Raw genomic sequence first — 20293 nt, 5'->3', positions numbered from 1 at the left:
CACACACTGATTGGGACTCAGAGAGAATGAGAGGGTCCGTCACCCTCACTAATTGGGACTGAGGGAGAATGAGAGGTTCCGTCACCCACACACTGATTGGGACTGAGGGAGAATGAGAGGGTCCGTCACCCTCACTGATTGGGACTGAGGGAGAATGAGAGGGTCCGTCACCCACACACTGATTGGGACTGAGGGAGAATGAGAGGGTCCGTCACCCACACACTGATTGGGACTGAGGGAGAACGAGAGGGTCCGTCACCCACACACTGATTGGGACTGAGGGAGAATGAGAGGGTCCGTCACCCACACACTGATTGGGACTGAGGGAGAACGAGAGGGTCCGTCACCCACACACTGATTGGGACTGAGAGAGAATGAGAGGGTCCGTCACCCACACACTGATTGGGACTGAGGGAGAATGAGAGGGTCCATCACCCACACACTGATTGGGACTGAGGGAGAATGAGAGGGTCCGTCACCCACACACTGATTGGGACTGAGAGAGAATGAGAGGGTCTGTCACCCACACACTGATTGGGACTGAGGGAGAATGAGAGGGTCCGTCACCCACACACTGATTGGGACTGAGAGAGAATGAGAGGGTCCGTCACCCACACACTGATTGAGACTAGGGGAGAATGAGAGGGTCCGTCACCCACACACTGATTGGGACTGAGAGAGAATGAGAGGGTCCGTCACCCACACACTGATTGGGACTAGGGGAGAATGAGAGGGTCCGTCACCCACACACTGATTGGGACTGAGAGAGAATGAGAGGGTCCGTCACCCACACACTGATTGGGACTGAGGGAGAATGAGAGGGTCCGTCACCCACACACTGATTGAGACTAGGGGAGAATGAGAGGGTCCGTCACCCACACACTGATTGGGACTGAGAGAGAATGAGAGGGTCCGTCACCCACACACTGATTGGGACTAGGGGAGAATGATAGGGTCCGTCACCCACACACTGATTGGGACTGAGGGAGAATGAGAGGGTCCGTCACCCACACACTGACTGGGACTAGGGGAGAATGAGAGGGTCCGTCACTCACACACTGACTGGGATTGAGGGAGAATGAGAGGGTCTGTCACCCACACACTGATTGGGACTGAGAGAGAATGAGAGGGTCCGTCACCCACACACTGATTGGGACAGAGAGAGAATGAGAGGGTCCGTCACCCACACACTGATTGGGACTGAGGGAGAATGAGAGGGTCCGTCACCCACACACTGATTGGGACTGAGGGAGAATGAGAGGGTCCGTCACCCACACACTGATTGGGACTGAGGGAGAATGAGAGGGTCCGTCACCCACACACTGATTGGGACTGAGGGAAAATGAGAGGGTCCGTCACCCACACACTGATTGGGATTGAGGGAGAATGAGAGGGTCTGTCACCCACACACTGATTGGGACTGAGAGAGAATGAGAGGGTCCGTCACCCACACACTGACTGGGACTGAGAGAGAATGAGAGGGTCCGTCACCCACACACTGACTGGGACTGAGGGAGAATGAGAGGGTCCGTCGCCCACACACTGATTGGGACTGAGAGAGAATGAGAGGGTCCGTCACCCACACCCTGATTGGGACTGAGGGAGAATGAGAGGGTCCGTCACCCACACTGATTGGGACTGAGAGAGAATGAGAGGGTCCGTCACCCTCACACTGATTGGGACTGAGGGAGAATGAGAGGGTCCGTCACCCTCACACTGATTGGGACTGAGGAAGAATGAGAGGGTCCGTCACCCACACACTGATTGGGACTGAGGGAGAATGAGGGTCCGTCACCCACACACTGATTGGGACTGAGAGAGAATGAGAGGGTCCGTCACCCACACACTGATTGGGACTGAGAGAGAATGAGGGGGTCCGTCACCCACACACTGATTGGGACTGAGGAAGAATGAGAGGGTCCATCACCCATACACTGATTGGGACTGAGGGAGAATGAGAGGGTCCGTCACCCACACACTGATTGGGACTAGGGGAGAATGAGAGGGTCCGTCACCCACACACTGATTGGGACTGAGAGAGAATGAGGGGGTCCGTCACCCACACACTGATTGGGACTGAGAGAGAATGAAGGGGTCCGTCACCCACACACTGATTGGGACTGAGAGAGAATGAGGGGGTCCGTCACCCACACACTGATTGGGACTGAGAGAGAATGAGAGGGTCCGTCACCCACACACTGATTGGGACTGAGGAAGAATGAGAGGGTCCATCACCCACACACTGATTGGGACTGAGGGAGAATGAGAGGGTCCATCACCCACACACTGATTGGGACTGAGGGAGAACGAGAGGGTCCGTCACCCACACACTGATTGGGACTGAGGAAGAATGAGAGGGTCCGTCACCCACACACTGATTGGGACTGAGAGAGAATGAGAGGGTCCGTCACCCACACACTGATTGGGACTGAGAGAGAATGAGAGGGTCCGTCACCCACACACTGATTGGGACTGAGGGAGAATGAGAGGGTCCGTCACCCACACACTGATTGGGACTGAGAGAGAATGAGAGGGTCCGTCACCCACACACTGATTGGGACTGAGGAAGAATGAGAGGGTCCGTCACCCACACACTGATTGGGACTGAGGGAGAATGAGAGGGTCCGTCACCCATACACTGATTGGGACTGAGAGAGAATGAGGGGGTCCGTCACCCACACACTGATTGGGACTGAGAGAGAATGAGAGGGTCCATCACCCATACACTGATTGGGACTGAGAGAGAATGAGAGGGTCCATCACCCACACTGATTGGGACTGAGAGAGAATGAGAGGGTCCATCACCCACATACTGATTGGGACTGAGAGAGAATGAGAGGGTCCGTCACCCACACACTGATTGGGACTGAGAGAGAATGAGGGGGTCCGTCACCCACACACTGATTGGGACTGAGAGAGAATGAGGGGGTCCGTCACCCACACACTGATTGGGACTGAGAGAGAATGAGAGGGTCCATCACCCACACACTGATTGGGACTGAGAGAGAATGAGAGGGTCCATCACCCACACACTGATTGGGACTGAGGAAGAATGAGAGGGTCCATCACCCACACACTGATTGGGACTGAGGGAGAATGAGAGGGTCCGTCACCCACACACTGATTGGGACTGAGGGAGAATGAGAGGGTCCGTCACCCACACACTGATTGGGACTGAGGAAGAATGAGAGGGTCCATCACCCATACACTGATTGGGACTGAGAGAGAATGAGGGGGTCCGTCACCCACACACTGATTGGGACTGAGAGAGAATGAGAGGGTCCGTCACCCACACACTGATTGGGACTGAGAGAGAATGAGAGGGTCCGTCACCCACACACTGATTGGGACTGAGAGAGAATGAGGGGGTCCGTCACCCACACACTGATTGGGACTGAGAGAGAATGAGGGGGTCCGTCACCCACACACTGATTGGGACTGAGAGAGAATGAGAGGGTCCGTCACCCACTCTCTCTTCTCTTAGGCAGTCCCTCGGAACCGAGGATGACTTGCTTCCACATTAAAAATGAGTTCGTAAGTGACTGATTCGTCTAATGCGGGACCTACAGTCTCTGTCACAGTTGGGGCAGACGATGGTTGAAGGGGCGGGTGGGTGGGGTGCTTGGGTTGACGTGCGCTCCTTCCGTTGTTTGCGTTTGCTCACACACTGATTGCGTCTACGAGGGGACGGGATGCACCATGCTGGATATGATGACCTCACTTTGTGAATAAAATTTTCTGCCAACCAGTGAAATGGAAATTGTACAGAAGTCATTTGATTGTTTGTTGTTCTTTATGCTTCTGCTGTTACTCACAGGAGGTCCTTGCAGTCCAGGGGGTCCTTTAGGTCCGAGGAGGCCTCTTGGTCCCTGGTTGGTAAAGAGAGCAGAGAGATAAACATGTTAAAATAAATTCTTGTATACCACAAAGCACAATTGATTAAACTATGGCATGTTGTTTTGAGGTCATTGAATCTTAAGCTGCCTGGGCCCGTGTTCCTGCTGATATTCAACCTTTGACCTTCTTCTGCTGTGAGGCAGATGGTGTTCTCCTAACAGGGTTATCTATTAGTGGAGAAGTTAATGGTCAGGAGACCCGCATGGAGATCGTACATAGGAGCAATGGACACAATAGAGGCCATTGCTGCAATTTCGGGAGTGGGTTTGTGAAATTCTCCAGGGCAACACGTGGCTCCCTCCTTATAGTGAACGATGTGGGACTTTCATAATCTACCAGACCAAGTGGAGAGATCTCGCGATAGCCAAGTTCATAGGGCACATTGACCCAGCCCAGGTTCTGCAGCTGCTGGAAGATGAAGCCTAGATTTTCTTCACTGTCCAGCTGTTGGAGCTTCACCACCCAGGAGTATCCATCACATGCTGGGGCGCTGATCCTCCTGGAAGGTGAAGGTGTTGGGCCCCCAGTACTGAACAGGTAAATCAAGGCTGGAAGCTTCGATGTCCATCCCACAAGCCCGGAACTTGACTTACCTTTACTTCGGACGCTGGGCTATTACATATCCATTTGTACAGTGTGTAAGTACTGCACGAGCCCAAATGCTGAGTTATATTGTCTCAGTTTCACACCCATGGTGCCGGATAAGGCCCGTCTGCTCAACAAATCCAGAGCCTTAGTTCGGTGTCCCAGTCTGACATTTTCAGCTTTTTTTTATTCATTCAACGGGATGTGGGCGTCGCTGGCAAGACCAGCATTTATTGCCCATTCCTAATTGCCCTTGAGAAGGTGGTGGTGAGCCACCTTCTTGAACTGCTGCAGTCTGTGTGGTGATGGTACTCCCACAGTGCTGTTAGGGAGGGAGTTCCAGGATTTTGACCTAGCGACGATGAAGGATCGGCGATATATTTCCAAGTCAGGATGGTGTGTGACTTGGAGGGGAACTTGGAGGTGGTGGTGTTCCCATGCGCCTGCTGCCCTTGTCCTTCTAGGTGGCAGTGGTCGTGGGTTTGGGAAGTGCTGCCGAAGAAGCCTTGGCGAGTTGCTGCAGTGCATCTTGTAGATGATACACACTGCAGCCACAGAGAGATGATGGTGAAAACCTGTCCGTTTGACAGGGCCAGGTCCCTGCAGGCCCCAATCCTGGTTTGGATTGGCCCAGGCTGGCATCACTGGGAGAGGTTTCAGTTAGCTTGATTCCATTACAAAAAAACACATTCATTTTCAATGCAAGTAAAGTGGATCCCATAACAACAATAACATCCTTATAACAGCCCCTTGTGCAGCACTATGACTCCGTGTATTAGATCTGCAGGGACAGGAATACACTGGGGAATGGGACTGGAAACCCAGTCCAACAGATGGCATTCCAAGAGGCTTTTGAAGGAAGTGAGAGGAGGCAGTAAGTTAACGGGGTTTTTGTGGGGAAGAGTTAACACGGCGAAGCGATTTTGGAGACTTTTTCCTCTTGGGATGTCTGCACGATGCTGGCAAGGCAGCAATTAGTGCCCAACCCTTTCTGCCGAGAATATTAAGCCAACCACGTACTGTGGGACCGGAGTCATGTGGAGGTCAGACCGGGTTGGAGTTGCAGGCTCCCTCCCTGAAGGATATTAGTGAACCATTTAATGATTTGCCAGCTTTTGTGGTCCTTTTTGACCGGACCCAGACACAAATGATCAGATTTATTGAATCCTGTTCCGCTGCTTGCCACGGTGGGAGTGAACTCCCAACCTCTAGATTGTTCGTCCAGTGCCAGGACCATGAGGCTTCCATTGCGCTTGGGAGACACATGACAAGGTAAGTGATTTGGGAGAAATGAGGCTAAGGGCTATTGGGAGAGTCTAGTACCACAGGGTCACAGTCTCAGAATAAGGGGTCGGCCATTTAGGACTGAGATGTGGCGAAATTTCTTCACTCAGAGGGTGGTGAATCTTTGCAGATTTTTACCCCAGAGGGCTGTGGAGGCTCAGTCATTGAATGTTAAGGGAATCAAGGGATATGGGGAAAGTGCAGGAAAGTGGAGATGAGGTAGAAGATCAGCCATGATCTTATTGAATGGCGGAGCAGGCTCGAAGGGCCAAATGGCCTACTCCTGCTCCTATTTCTTATGTTCTAATAAGGTGAAGGGGGCTTGGGAGAGTGAGATAATGAGGTGAAATGGGTACTGGGAGAGAGAGAGAGTGAGGTAAAAGAATATTGGGAGACAGAGAGTGAGATGAAAGGGGATTGGGAGAGAGAGAGTGAGGTGAAGGGCCATTGGGGGAGAGAGTGAGATGAAAGGGGATTGGGAGAGAGAGAGTGAGGTGAAAGGGGATTGGGAGAGAGAGAGTGAGGTGAAAGGGGATTGGGAGAGAGAGAGTGAGATGAAAGGGGATTGGGAGAGAGAGAGTGAGGTGAAGGGCCATTGGGGGAGAGAGTGAGGTGAAAGGGGATTGGGAGAGAGAGAGTGAGGTGAAAGGGGATTGGGAGAGAGAGAGTGAGGTGAAGGGCCATTGGGGGAGAGAGTGAGGTGAAAGGGGATTGGGAGAGAGAGAGTGAGGTGAAAGGGGATTGGGAGAGAGAGAGTGAGGTGAAAGGGGATTGGGAGAGAGAGAGTGAGATGAAAGGGGATTGGGAGAGAGAGAGTGAGGTGAAAGGGGATTGGGAGAGAGAGTGTGATGAAAGGGGATTGGGAGAGAGAGTGAGATGAAAGGGGATTGGGAGAGAGAGTGTGATGAAAGGGGATTGGGAGAGAGAGTGTGATGAAAGGGGATTGGGAGAGAGAGAGTGAGGTGAAAGGGGATTGGGAGAGAGAGTGTGAGGTGAAGGGCCATTGGGAGAGAGAGTGTGATGAAAGGGGATTGGGAGAGAGAGTGAGATGAAAGGGGATTGGGGGAGAGAGAGGTGAAAGGGGATTGGGAGAGAGAGTGAGATGAAAGGGGATTGGGAGAGAGAGTGAGATGAAAGGGGATTGGGAGAGAGAGTGAGATGAAAGGGGATTGGGAGAGAGAGTGAGGTGAAAGGGGATTGGGAGAGAGAGTGAGATGAAAGGGGATTGGGAGAGAGAGAGTGAGGTGAAAGGGGATTGGGAGAGAGAGTGTGAGGTGAAGGGCCATTGGGGGAGAGAGTTCCAAAGTACACGTGAATGGTGACGGGGCCTCTGATTGGGGCGATGAGAGTGGGTGGTGCAATAAGGGCAGAGAGTGCAGCCTGGGACAGACAGCTTTATCCAAATGGGAGAGCACACAGGATCCATGTCCCACTGGACTGTGTCTCTCTGACCTTGGTGGCCCCTGTTCATATCCTGGATTCTCATCACTAATGGGGAACAAGTCCAAAACCAAGCTGTACTTACGGGTTCACCTGGCAACCCTCTGGGTCCGGCCTCACCATCATCTCCCTAGAGGCAAACAGAAGATATTAACTCGCAAAAATCACAACTTGATATTTAAGACAGTCTTACTTATGAAGGCAAGTAAAATAGAGACCAATATTGAAACGGTTAATTCATAGCTCTTAGCTACAAGGACAGGTTGGAGAAGCTGGATTTGTTTTCATTAGAACAAAGGAGGTTGAGGGGTGATTTGATAGAGGTGTACAAGACAATAACGGGTTTGGATAGGCTAGACGGGGAAAGTCTGTTCACACTAGTTGATGGTACAAGGACTAGGAGACACAGATTTAAGGTTTTAGGCAAGAGATACAGGGGGGACGTGAGGAAAAACTTTTTTATGCAGCGAGTGGTGAGGACCTGGGATTCGCTGCCGACGGAAGTGGTGGAAGCGGAGACACTCAATGCTGTCAAGGGAAGATCGGTACTTGAGGGAAATAAACTTGCAGGGCCATGAGGATAGAGCGGGGGGGAATGGGACTGAATGGATTGCTCCACAGAGAGCCGGCACAGACTCGATGGGCCGAATGGCCTCCTTCTGTGCCGTTATGATTCTATGATCTTTGTGTGTAGAAGTAAATTAGAGACCAATATTGAAACGGTTAATTCAGAACACAATCAGCCAATGACTGTAGGACAAAGTCAAGGAGAGTCTAGAACTAGGGGTCACAGTCTCAGGTAAAATGGGTCGGCCATTTAGGACTGAGATGAGGAGAAATTTCTTCACTTGGAGGGTGATGAATCTTTGGAATTCTTTACCCCAGAGGGCTGTGGAGGCTCAGTCGTTGAGCACATTCTAGACTGAGATTGCTAGGTTTTTGGGCACTAAGGAATCAAGGGATATGGAGATCGGGCGGGAAAGTGGAGTTGAGGTCGATGATCAGCCATGATCTTACTGAATGGCGGAGCAGGCTCGAGGGGTCGAAGGGCTGACTCCTGCTCCTATTTCTTATGTAACTGGCACGGAGTCTGTGGTCACAGGTGTTGAAATTACCGGTCGGGAAACTCTCAGCAACATGTCCACTGGTTTCCCTATCTGTAGAAAAATTGGTCCGTCAAAGGTTCACAGTCTTCCTCGGCAAGACAGTTTCAACACATTGTGGGCAGAATTCATCAAGTCGCTTTGTGGGACTAAGTTTCTGAAGATCTTCAGTTTTTTTTAAAAATTGATGGGTTTATCACTTCACTGGTGAAATAACTAATCAGAGGAAATCTTCCCAAACACATCGACATTGCCTCCAGGCAGAGATGAGAGGGATTGTAACCCTCGTATCAACGTTCTCGAAGATGACATGAGCTAACTTTCCAGCCTTTCTCTCTCACATCGTAATTACACACAATAAATAAAGAAAGGAGTCTAAAAAATGAGGAGAGGCCTGGTAAAAGAAAGACTGGCATTTCTACAGCACCTTTCACAACCTCAGCACATCCCAAAGCACTTCACAGCCAATGAAGTACTATTTGAAGTGTAGTCACTGTTGTGATGTAGGAAAAGCAGCAGCCAAAATTGCGCACAGCAAGCTCCCACAAACAGCAATGAGATAATGACCCAGATAATCTGTTTTTAGTGATGTTGGTTGAGGGATAAATAGTGGCCCCAGGACCCCGGGGAGAACTCCCCCTGCTCTTCTTCCAAATAGTGTTGTGGGGTATTTTACGTCCGCCTGAGAGAGAAGCCTGGGTTTCACGTTTCCTCTGAAAGACGGCACCTCCGACAGTGCAGCCACGGTGCGCCGGTGGTGGCAGGAGTCAATGTTTAAGGTGGTGGATGAGGTGCCAATCAAGCGGGCTGCTTTGTCCTGGAATGTCAGCCTAGATTTTTGTGCTCAAGTCTCTGGAGTGGGACTCGGGAACCCACAAGCTTCTGACTCGGAGGTGAGCGTGCGGCCCGCGGAGCCACGGCTGACACAACAAGAGATTGGAAAATCCAACTGGTGATAAAACGGAGTTTCACTTACATCAGAGAGAGGGGAAGAGAGACCTTCATGTCCTCTATCTGAGCTGGAATGAGACCGAGGTCTTTCACTGTAACGTCAGGTGGAGATCGGCGGAACACCCTGGGGGGAACGAAGTGAAGGGTTGCAGTTCCTAATCCACTGCCCCAGCCAGTTTCAGCCAGAGAGACATCCTGATCTGGGACGGGACTGCATCGGAGCCTGGGCCCCAGAGATTAGGAACAAGACTTTTACCCAGAGAGGGGTAGATTTTTCAACCTGTCACCCGGGCTTTGTGGATCGGCCGCCTGTTACAGAAACCATCAATGGAAGGTTTCTGTAACACGAGAGAATCCACAACGCCCCCCAACACCACCCCCCCCGTGTCCCCTCCCCCCACCGTGTCCCCTCCCCCGTCACCACCTCCCTCGCTCGAATTCTCCATTTGGGATGGATTCAAAACTGGAAGGAGAAATGGCAGAACCTGACCCATCCAGCGTAGCTCAAAGAGGGGAGGCCCGATCTGGAATAAACCCAGGTCCCAGGGATTAAAGGAGAGTGTGGGACCCACTGCATCGCCCCAGAACCCCCACCAGGGCAAGGAGACCGTCACCCTGTGTCTGGAGTGGATTTCGTCACGTCTTTCGATGGTTTACCAGTGCTTCCCCTGCAGCCTGTGTGCTGTAGCCGTGCTCAGGCTGTGCTCTGCTGCATATCAGGGAGGTCAGGTGGCCACTTTACTAAAAGTCTCCGATAGGCCCACTGGACGATCCTGCCCCTCCCACCCCATCACCTCTCAATTTAATGCCCCCCCCCCCACCCCAATCCCATCTTTGGCCCCCTTCCTGCTCTCAATGCAAACATCAGTGACGGATTCATATGGTATGGAGTTCAAAGGGCGTCAAGATCAGAGACAGGGCCACAACACTGTTTAGAGCTGATTCTCCAACCTGCGGCCCCCTTTGGCTGCACCTCCTTCTGAACTTTGGTGACCTCTAGCCTGTCTCCCCCATTTCCCTGCCCAGTTTCCCCCCCCTCCCCCCCAAACCAATCACGTTGGACGTTGTTGCCCAAACTACGTAGGCCCAAAGCCAGCGAGCTGCCTTTGATTTTAGACGAACGGATCGTTAGCGAGGCCAAAATGGCGGTCCACACATCCCGCCCGGGAGTTATAATTCCCCCGTTGAGTCGACCTCTGCTTTAACCCGTATTGACATTGGACGGATCTCGGCAGGACCATACGGGCAAACAGCCTCTGACACAACCCATTCACCCAGCGCTCCGACCACACCTCAATCCCGACGGAGGCGGCGATTCCGAAAGGCGTCGCACTGGCGCAGCTGCCAGTGCAACGAGGCAGGCACTCACCCTCTCTCCATCTTCCCCGAGGTTTCCTAGCGGCCCCTGCGCTCCAGGCTCTCCCTAAAGCAACAAAACAAAGAATGAGATTAAGCTCAGGAGCCATCCCGACGGTGAGGTCCTCGTCACCGCGCTTCTGGAAATAGAGCCTTGCCCGTCAGGAGCAACGCCCGCGCACCTGGCCCACTTTTCACCGTGCCGTAACGTTAATGGACGGGAAAGTCCGACTGGAGTAGGTGCTACTGGTGCACAAGGCTCTGCATCAGAAGCTTGCAGGCGGGGAATTGTCCTCACGGGCTCATTTTCCAAACTGAGAAACAAAGAACGTGCATTTATATAGCGCCTTTCACAAGCTCAGGATGGCCCTAAGCCCTTTGGGAACATAGGAAGATAGGAACAGGAGGAGGCCATTCAGCCCCTCGAGCCATTCAGTGAGATCATGGCTGATCTGTATCCTAACTCCAAATATCCGCCTTTGGCCCATGTCCCTTAATACCTTTGGTTAACAGAAATCTATCAATCTCAGATTTAAAATTAACAATTGATCTCGCATCAACTACAGTTTGCGGAAGAGAGTTCCAAACTTCTGCCACCCATTGTGTGTGTACAAGTGTTTCCTAATTTCACTCCTGAAAGGTCTGGCTCTAATTTTTAGACTATGCCCCCTCGTCCTGGGCTCCTCCACCAGCGGAAATAGTTTCTCTCTATCTACCCTATCTGTTCCCCTTAATATCCTGAAAACTTTGATCAGATCACCCCTTAACCTTCTAAATTCCAGGGAATACAACTCTAGTTTGTGTAATCTCTCCTCGCAACTTAACCCTTGAAGTCTGGGTATTATTCTGGTAAACCTACGCTGCACTCCCTCCAAGGCCAATACATCCTTCCGAAGGTGTGGTGTCCAGAACTGCTCACAGTACTCCAGGTGTGGTCTAACCAGGGTTTTGTATAGCTGCAGCATAACTTCTACCCCCTTGTATTGTAGTCCTCTAGATATAAAGGCCAGCATTCCATTAGCCTTTTTGATTATTTTCTGTACCTGTTCATGACATTTTAATGATCAATGTATCTTGACCCCCAAGTCTCTTTGGACATCCACTGTTTTTAGCCTTTCACCATTTAGAAAGTACCCTGTTCTATCCTTTTTAGGTCCAAAGAGGATGACTTCACATTTGCTTACATTGAAATCCATTTGCCACAGTTTTACCCATTCACTTAATCTGTCGAGATCTCTTTGTAATTTTAAGCTTTCATCTACACTGCCTACAATGCTGCCTACCTTTGTGTCATCGGCAAAGCTGGATATATAACTTTCTATCTAAGTCATTAATAAATACTGTGAATAGTTGAGGCCCCAACACAGATCCCTGCGGGACACCACTAGTCACATCCTGCCAATTTGAGTACCCAGCCATTATCCCTACTGCCTGTCTCCTGCCACTCAGCCAATTTCCTAACCAGGTCAATAATTTGCCCTCAATTCCGTGGGCTTCAGCCTTAGTTAACAGTCTCTTCTGTGGGACTTTATCAAATGCCAATGAGATAAATGGACCGGATAATCTGTTTTAGTGATGTTGACTGAGAGATAAATATTGGCCCCAGGACACTGGGGAGAACTCCCCGGCTCCTCTACGAAATAGTGCCATGGGGTCTTTACATCCACCTGAGAGGGCAGTCAGAGTCTCAAATTAATGTCTCATCCTGCTCTTTGCTGCTTTTCGCACGCTCAACTCAGTAGTTGATGCCGCCTGGCGATTGGTGAAACATCTGAGGGCGGAAGTCCCGATTGGCATTGGCTGTAGTTCAGGCACGCGAGCGTTGCCCGTGTGTGTTCTGTTTGAGGAGGCACCAGTCCATTTGTTCGCAACGGGTAAAAAAGCAGCGCCCCTGGGAATCTAGCACCAGGGCATCAGGAGTTTGCACGAGAACTTGGGACAAATTGGAAGTTTCTGCCGTCATGTTGTAAGCTTCAATCCTCTTCCTTTGGCACCTTTACTGGTCACGAGCTCCCATTCCAAGTGAGAAGCCTCATTCCAAGGGAGCCGGGAATGGAGATGGGGTTATATCTGGATCCCTTGGGAGAGTGGCATCAGTGAATTTACAGGGGGTCATTTTAGCTGCTGCCGCCCGTAGGGATACTGAGAGGATCGGGGGAGGGGGGGTGACGCTGGTTTTATACCCCGCCCTGATTTTACTCTCCATTAATGGAGAGCAATATCGACTGGGGTGTAAAACTGGCGTTCCACCCAGTCCCGTGGGTTAGGTTATAATGATATGTCTACCCTTTGCCGCTTTATCTCTCTCTGTGCCAAGAAACCACGGCACTCGAGGATCTTGCACACAATGAGTGGGGGAGTTCCAGGCGATGCCAAGGTCGAATTTAACCTCAGGGCGGATTCAGGTCCAGCTCCAGATCGCCGACTGAACAGACCGCTTGCCCGCACCGACCCGCTGGAATCTGAGCTCTTCCGCCCACGTGCAACTGAACTCATGCCATCTCGATGCGCACGCTGGCTCGACGGATCACCACGCCGACATCGTGGCCCCACCCCGCACCGCCCCATGAATTCCATCTCTCGCCGAGGCGGATGGGCAAATGGTGGATCGCGCGCTGGTCCTCAGCGCGGGCCGGTTACCTCACCGCGGGCGAGGGGGGTCAGAGAGGTCCAAGGCTCTGGTCCCAGTGCGCTAATTCAGGCCCGTCGCTGAGCTCCGTACTCACCCGGTTCCCCTTCTCTCCAGGCAGGCCAGGCAGCCCATCGAAGCCTCGATCACCCTGCGGGACACAAAGCCCGGTGTGAGCAGGTACTCCAGCAGTGCATCTCAGCACACACTCACACCGTTACACCAACACACACTCACTAATCACCACAAGGACCGACACATACACTTTGATCCCCACAGTGACTGACACACTCACTCTGATCACCACAGGGACTGACACACTCACTGATCACCACAGGAACCGACACACACTCACTAATCAGCACAGGGACTGACACACACTCACTAATCACCACAGGGACTGACAAACTCACTAATCACCACAGGGACTGACACACTCACTAATCACCACAGGGACTGACACACTCACTCTGATCACCACAGGGACTGACGCACTCACTCTGATCACCACAGGGACTGACACACTCACTCTGATCACCACAGGGACTGACACACTCACTTTGATCACCACAGGGACTGACACACTCACTAATCACCACAGGGACTGACACACTCACTCTGATCACCACAGGGACTGACACACACACTATGATCACCACAGGGACTGACACACTCACCCTGATCACCACAGGGACTGACACACTCACTCTGATCACCACAGGGACTGACACACTCACTCTGATCACCACAGGGACTGACACACTCACTCTGATCACCACAGGGACTGACAAACTCACTAATCACCACAGGGACTGACACACTCACTCTGATCACCACAGGGACTGACATACACACTATGATCACCACAGGGTCTGACAAACTCACTAATCACCACAGGGACTGACACACACACTCTGATCACCACAGGGACTGACAAATTCACTAATCACCACAGGGACTGACACACTCACTCTGATCACCACAGGGACTGAGACACACACTATGATCACCACAGGGACTGACACACTCACTAATCACCACAGGGACTGATACACTCACTCTGATCACCACAGGGACTGACACACTCACTCTGATCACCACAGGGACAGACACACACACTCTGATCACCACAGGGACATATACATTCACTCTGATCACCACAGGGACTGACACACTCACTCTGATCACCACAGGGACTGACACTTTCACTCAAATCACCACAGCGACTGAAACACACACTCTGATCACCACAGGGACTGACACACTCACTAATCACCACAGGGACTGACAAACTCACTAATCACCACAGGGACTGACACACTCACTAATCACCACAGGGACTGACACGCTCACTCTGATCACCACAGGGACTGACAAACTCACTAATCACCACAGGGACTGACACACTCACTCTGATGACCACAGGGACTGACACACTCACTCTGATCACCACAGGGACTGACACACTCACTCTGATCACCACAGGGACTGACACTTTCACTCAAATCACCACAGGGACTGACACACTCACTCTGATCACCACAGGGACTGACACACTCACTCTGATCACCACAGGGACTGACACTTTCACTCAAATCACCACAGGGACTGAAACACGCACACACACTAATGACCACAGGGATGAACACAAAGCTGCTTCCTCACACATTGAAGGGGGGTGGTGGGGGTATTTGCAGTCCAGCGCTCCCAGTGGGCAGAGTTGATGCACATTCTAGTACCAAGGGCAGAAATAGTCAAACACAGAGGCCCCGATTTGAAACTAACCAACCTGATGGGAATGGGGTAGTTTCATGTCAGACACCCGATTTTACCCTCCCTGAATTCACCCCACTCACCCCACACTCTCTTACCCGCACCCCCTCTTACTCCCACCCTCTTACCTCCCTCTCTTACCCCCACCCCCTATTACCCCATCCTCTATTACCCCCGCCCCCTATTACCCCCACCCTCTTACCTCCCTTACCCCCACCCCCTTACCCCAACCCCCCTCTCTTACCCCACCCCCTTACCCCAACCCCCTCACCCCACCATCTCTCCACCCCACCCTCTCTTACCCCCACCCCCTTAACCCCCTCTCTTACCCCCACCCTCTCTTACCCCCCTTACCCCCGCCCCCCCTCACCCCACCCTCTCTTACCCGCCCTCTCTTACCCCACCCCCTCTCTTACCTCCAGCTCCCAGGAGTGGGTCAAAGAACACAGCTGGCCTCCCTTTGCTCCCCCTTACACAAGCTTGCTCCTCTCCGCAAAGCTCCTCGCCCTCCTACACACACACAGCACAACAGACTGGACACGGCTCCAGGTTACAGGCGGGACCCCAGCGCTGGTCACCACCCCGGCACCATACCTTGATTCCTCCTTCCCCTGGTATTCCTCTTGCTCCATCCGCTCCTGCACGACCCTGCAACACAAGCCATCCTCGTTACTCAGAAGGCAATAAACGCCTTGTCGTACGTTTAACAGGCAGTAAAATGTGCGGAAACGCTCACTCACCCTGCGGCCTGATTTGCCTGGTGGACCCGTTGGACCTCGGGAACCGCGGGGACCCTGTTAAACACCAAGTGACAAGAGTCAGCACCCACATTACACACACCTGTACCCCACATTGCACGACACATCACACACTGAGGTAAGGGGGTGCCTACCTGGGGACCCATGTCTCCTCGATCTCCCTTCAATCCATTTCCACCGGGACTTCCCTGGAGACCAAGAGCAAAAGCGGTTATGGACACGATGGAGAACATATTGGGAAATACATCAGCCGGAGCAAGAAGGGGAGGAATTGGGCATTAACAGGCGGCATCGCATCGACTATCCATTACACGCCCCGTCCGATCCTCAGTTCCACTGGTTTTAAGGGAGGGGTGGAGTGGCGTCCCTTCATGTCCAGGCACTACCTCAACAGTCTGTGCTTAATATCTGCTGCTCACCCAATAAGCTCAGTTGCTTCGTACAATATTTAACATGGAATTGAATCCTATAGACCAGGAGGGCTCCGATCTGTTTCAAGTTAGCTCATCTCAGCCAGGGTAGCGGATGCTCCAGCAAACAATTAGGAAGGCAAGTAGCATGTTGTTGGCCTTTATTGCAAGGGGGTTGGAGTGCAAGAGTAAGGACCTCTTACTACAATTGTACAGGGCCTTGGTGAGACCACACCTGGAGCACGGTGCACAGTTTTGGTCTCTTTATCTAAGGAAGGAGATACTTGCCTTGGAGGGGGAGCAATGAAGGTTCACCAGACTGATTCCTAGGATGGGGGGATTGTCCTATGAGGAGAGATTGAGTAGAATGGGCCTATACTCTCTGGAGAGGTGATCTCATTGAAACATATAAGATTCTGAAGGGGATTGACAGGGTAGATGCTGAGAGGTTGTTTCCCCTGGCTGGAGTGTCTAGAACTGAGGGGCATAGTCTCAGGATAAGGGGTCGGCCATTTAAGACCGAGATGAGGAGGAGTTTCTTCACTCAGAGGGTTGTGAATCTTTGGAATTCTCTGCCCCAGAGGGATGTGAATGCTGAGTGGTTGAGTATATTCAAGGCTGATAGATTGATTTTTAGGCTCTAGGGGAATCAAGGGATATGGAGATCGGGCGGTAAAGTGGAGTTGAGGTCAAGGATCAGCCATGGTGTTATTGAATGGCGGAGCAGGCTCGAGGGGCTGTATGACCTATTCCTGCTCCTATTTCTTATGTTATGTTCTTATTGGCTGGTATCCCTGCTCCTACTTGCTAGAAAGTCACCGGCCTAGAAATTCAGTATAGCCATTTTTGGGGCGGAAAAGTCGGGCGGCCGGTAAAGTTTGCGCCCGGCGCAAAGTCAAGGCCACTTCGCCGATATTCAGTAGCTTCGCCCTAAGAGTTTGCTTGAGCGCTAAAACTGGCGTTACACAACTATCTTTAGGCGCAAAGCCGGCGGTGCTGAGCTAAACCGCCGAGGCCGGGCGCAGCGCAGGTGCGGTCATTTCTTGATTGACAGCAGACACCCTGGCGCCGGCCAGCTCTTAAAGGGGGAAGGGTCGAGTTCGTCTGCTGCCACGCCCTGGACACTGCAGCCCTCCAGCTAGGCCTAAACACTGCTGCTGAACAGAAATAGCGCCGGGAAAGATGCAGAAGGCCCGTGAACGAGCGCAGCGCTTCACTGGCCATGATTTGAGGGTGCTGGTTAGGGCTTTGGAGAGGAGACGCAAACTCTTGTTCCCGGACAGTGGCAAGAAGCCTGCCACCAGCGTCTACAGGAAAGCCTGGAGGGAGGTCGCCCACAGGGTCACATCCAACAGCGAGGTCCCCAGGACTGGTGTCCAATGCCGGGAAAAGCTCAATGACCTCACAAGGATTGTCAGGGTGAGTCCCCTTTCCAGTGTCCTCCTCATCCTTGCATGTGCACCTCACATTATGGGCAAAGGGACCTAAAAGCCCTAATGGCCAGCCCTCATCCAGCAGCTCTGGGACTGGCATGAATATCAATTGCACATTCTGCACTTTACACACTGGCCAAGCTATTCGACCATGGGAGGCAGTGCACACAAGATCAGGGCACCACACTGGCCAAGCTATTCGACCATGGGAGGCAGTGCACACAAGATCTGGGCACCACACTGGCCAAGCTATTCGACCATGGGAGGCAGTGCACACAAGATCTGGGCACCACACTGGCCAAGCTATTCGACCATGGGAGGCAGTGCACACAAGATCTGGGCACCACACTGGCCAAGCTATTCTACCATGGGAGGCAGTGCACACAAGATCTGGGCACCACACTGGCCAAGCTATTCGACCATGGGAGGCAGTGCACACAAGATCTGGGCACCACACTGTACTTAGAGGCCGTCCTTTCTCTTGCAGGCCAAGCTGGCACACAATCAGAAGAGCCAGACTGTGACCGGGGGAGGCCGTCCCCAGATCCAGCAGCTCAGTGACCTTGAAGAGCGCGTGGGTAGCCTCATGGGTGCCCGGGTGATTGGCCCCGTTGCATCTGGAGATGCCGACCCTGTTCTGGGCACCAATGGTAAGGACATCACCTTTTGGACCTCTCTCGTCCCACTTGCGCTTCAGATCTACACCCTTTGCCACTGTCCGACCAATGCGCTGAATGCCACCACTCATGCCTCCCTCGCTGACGCCCTCTCCTCACTCTAAAGCTACTCTTGTGCCTTCCTGCTTTCAGATGGTGAGGAGGAGGTCCCTGAAGCTGCCAGTGACAGCCCCTCGGAAGAGGAGGAGGATGAGGAGGAAGAGGAAGGCGGCCCATCAGGGGAACCCTCAGCCGCGCCAGGGGATGCCAATGGAGGGGACACGTCTTCCCTGGAGGACAGCCAGGGAGAAGTGTCGCAGGGGAGTGTAGCTCCTGTGCCCAGTGGCGTGCAGCAACGCGGGAAGGGTCGGCCAGCTCGGCGGCCTTCTCCCCAGAGGGAGAGTCCGGCCTCCAGTCCGGAGACGGTCCTCGCCAAGGAGGTGCGCCTCCTCGATCAAATGTCCGTGGACTCAGATCGCCGGCACATCGACTTCATGGGGGTTGTGGCACGGTTGCCTGAGGCCATCGAGTCCCTGGCTCATAGTGTGGCCGATTTCGGCGCCTCACAGGCCAGGAGTTTCGAGCAATTCAAAGCAGCACACGCCGCGAGTCGGGCCGAATTCAGGGCAGAACAGTCCGCGAGTCGGGCCGAATTCGGGGCAGAACAGTCCGCGAGTCGGGCCGAATTCGGGGCAGAACAGTCCGCGAGTCGCCAGGTGATCAGTGGTGCCGTGCAGTCACTGGCTGGTCTGATGCAGGCACAGACCAGGGCAGTACGGGCACTCACTGCTGCCACACTCGCTGTGTCAGCCAGGCATCGCCAGGGCACCCGCCGCGCTGCAGCAGCACAGCGGTCTGTCCTTCAGCAGATTGCTGCGCATGCTGCAGTGCTGGCCCGGGCGAGTGCCAGTGTCTCAGGCGAGCAGCGAGCGCCTGCCATCAGCCAGCTTGCCCCCATTCCTGCAGCCGCCACTGCCACTCCCCCAGTGGAGCTGCGACGAGCTGCTGGAGAGACTGCTGCTGCCCAGCCACAGCTGCAGCAGTCACCAGCCGGCCCCTCGAGGGCCAGAGCTCGTCTAGGCCGACCCCCAAGGGCATCTGCCGTCACGCCATGTGCCCCTCGGGAGCCTTCCCCCAGCCTTGCAGCAGCCACTGGGCACACTTTGAGGAGGAGCAGCAGGGCGGCCAGGGGCCGCAAAAGGCTGGACAAGGAATCGCCCTCGCGGGCCACAAAGTAGAGGGTGTGGGCAAATGTGTTTTTATATGGGGATGGTTGTTTTTATATGGGGATGGTTGTTTTGTTTATGGGGATGGTTGTTTTTGTAAGGCCGAGGATGAAGGCCATTTTTGTGGAAATGTTTTGTTATTCCTCCCCAGGCTGTGGGAGTGAGTCATGTGTGTGACTGTTTTTTGGGTGTGTTGTCTGTTTTTGGGTTTCATGTGGGAAGGGCCCTGAGTTTGTTCAATAAAGCTTTTTATTTATTCAGCTTGTCCATGTTTGATGTTTGAAGTGGTTGTTGCCTTAACCGGCTGAGGGCTTGCGGAGCGGCTGCATTCAGGTCCCTTCATTGCCACAAGCCATTCCCTGACAGGGGGCCTAGAAGTGACGTTCAATAAGCCGCCGACGGGCGGCCCTTGGACCTTGTGCCTCCCTCCTGGGCTGGTACTCCTCCTCCTCCTCCTCCTCATGCTCCTCCTGCTCCTCCTCCTGAGGTGGTGCTCCAGCGTGAGGTGGCAGTGCCTGAGTCCTGCGGATAGCCAGGTTGTGCAGCATGCAGCAGACGACCACGACCTGGGAGACTCTCTCCGGCGAATACTGCAGAGATCCTCCGGAACGATCCAGGCAGCGGAACCGTTGCTTGAGGACGCCAATCGTTTGTTCTATGATGTTCCTAGTGGCTTGATGGCTTTCGTTGTATGCTTCCTCAGCAGGGGTCCTGGGCGCGCGGAGCGGGGTCATGAGCCAGGTACACAAAGGATAGCCTTTCACAGAAATCACAGAAATCACAGAAACCCCA

General features: G+C 53.0%; 1 protein-coding gene across 1 annotated transcript in view; it reads right to left on the bottom strand.

Annotated features, from left to right (window-relative positions):
• LOC147095704 (uncharacterized) overlaps positions 1-20293 on the bottom strand; it is a 280778-nt gene that overhangs the window by 227134 nt on the left and 33351 nt on the right. Inside the window, exons 10-16 of the mRNA XM_085974754.1 lie at positions 15911-15964; positions 15759-15812; positions 15613-15666; positions 13343-13396; positions 10630-10683; positions 7292-7336; positions 3816-3869 (exon numbers count right to left, since the gene is read on the bottom strand). Coding sequence (XP_085830880.1) covers positions 3816-3869; positions 7292-7336; positions 10630-10683; positions 13343-13396; positions 15613-15666; positions 15759-15812; positions 15911-15964 — 369 coding nt within the window. The remainder of the gene's footprint in view (positions 1-3815; positions 3870-7291; positions 7337-10629; positions 10684-13342; positions 13397-15612; positions 15667-15758; positions 15813-15910; positions 15965-20293) is intronic.

This window comes from Somniosus microcephalus, unplaced genomic scaffold, assembly GCF_052327205.1.
Source record: "Somniosus microcephalus isolate GS21.2 unplaced genomic scaffold, FLI_Smic_1.0 unresolved_chr1, whole genome shotgun sequence".
NCBI classification, from domain to species: domain Eukaryota; kingdom Metazoa; phylum Chordata; class Chondrichthyes; order Squaliformes; family Somniosidae; genus Somniosus; species Somniosus microcephalus.
The sequence above is the reverse complement of the archived record's forward strand: the minus strand, read 5'-3'. Positions and strand labels throughout refer to the sequence as shown.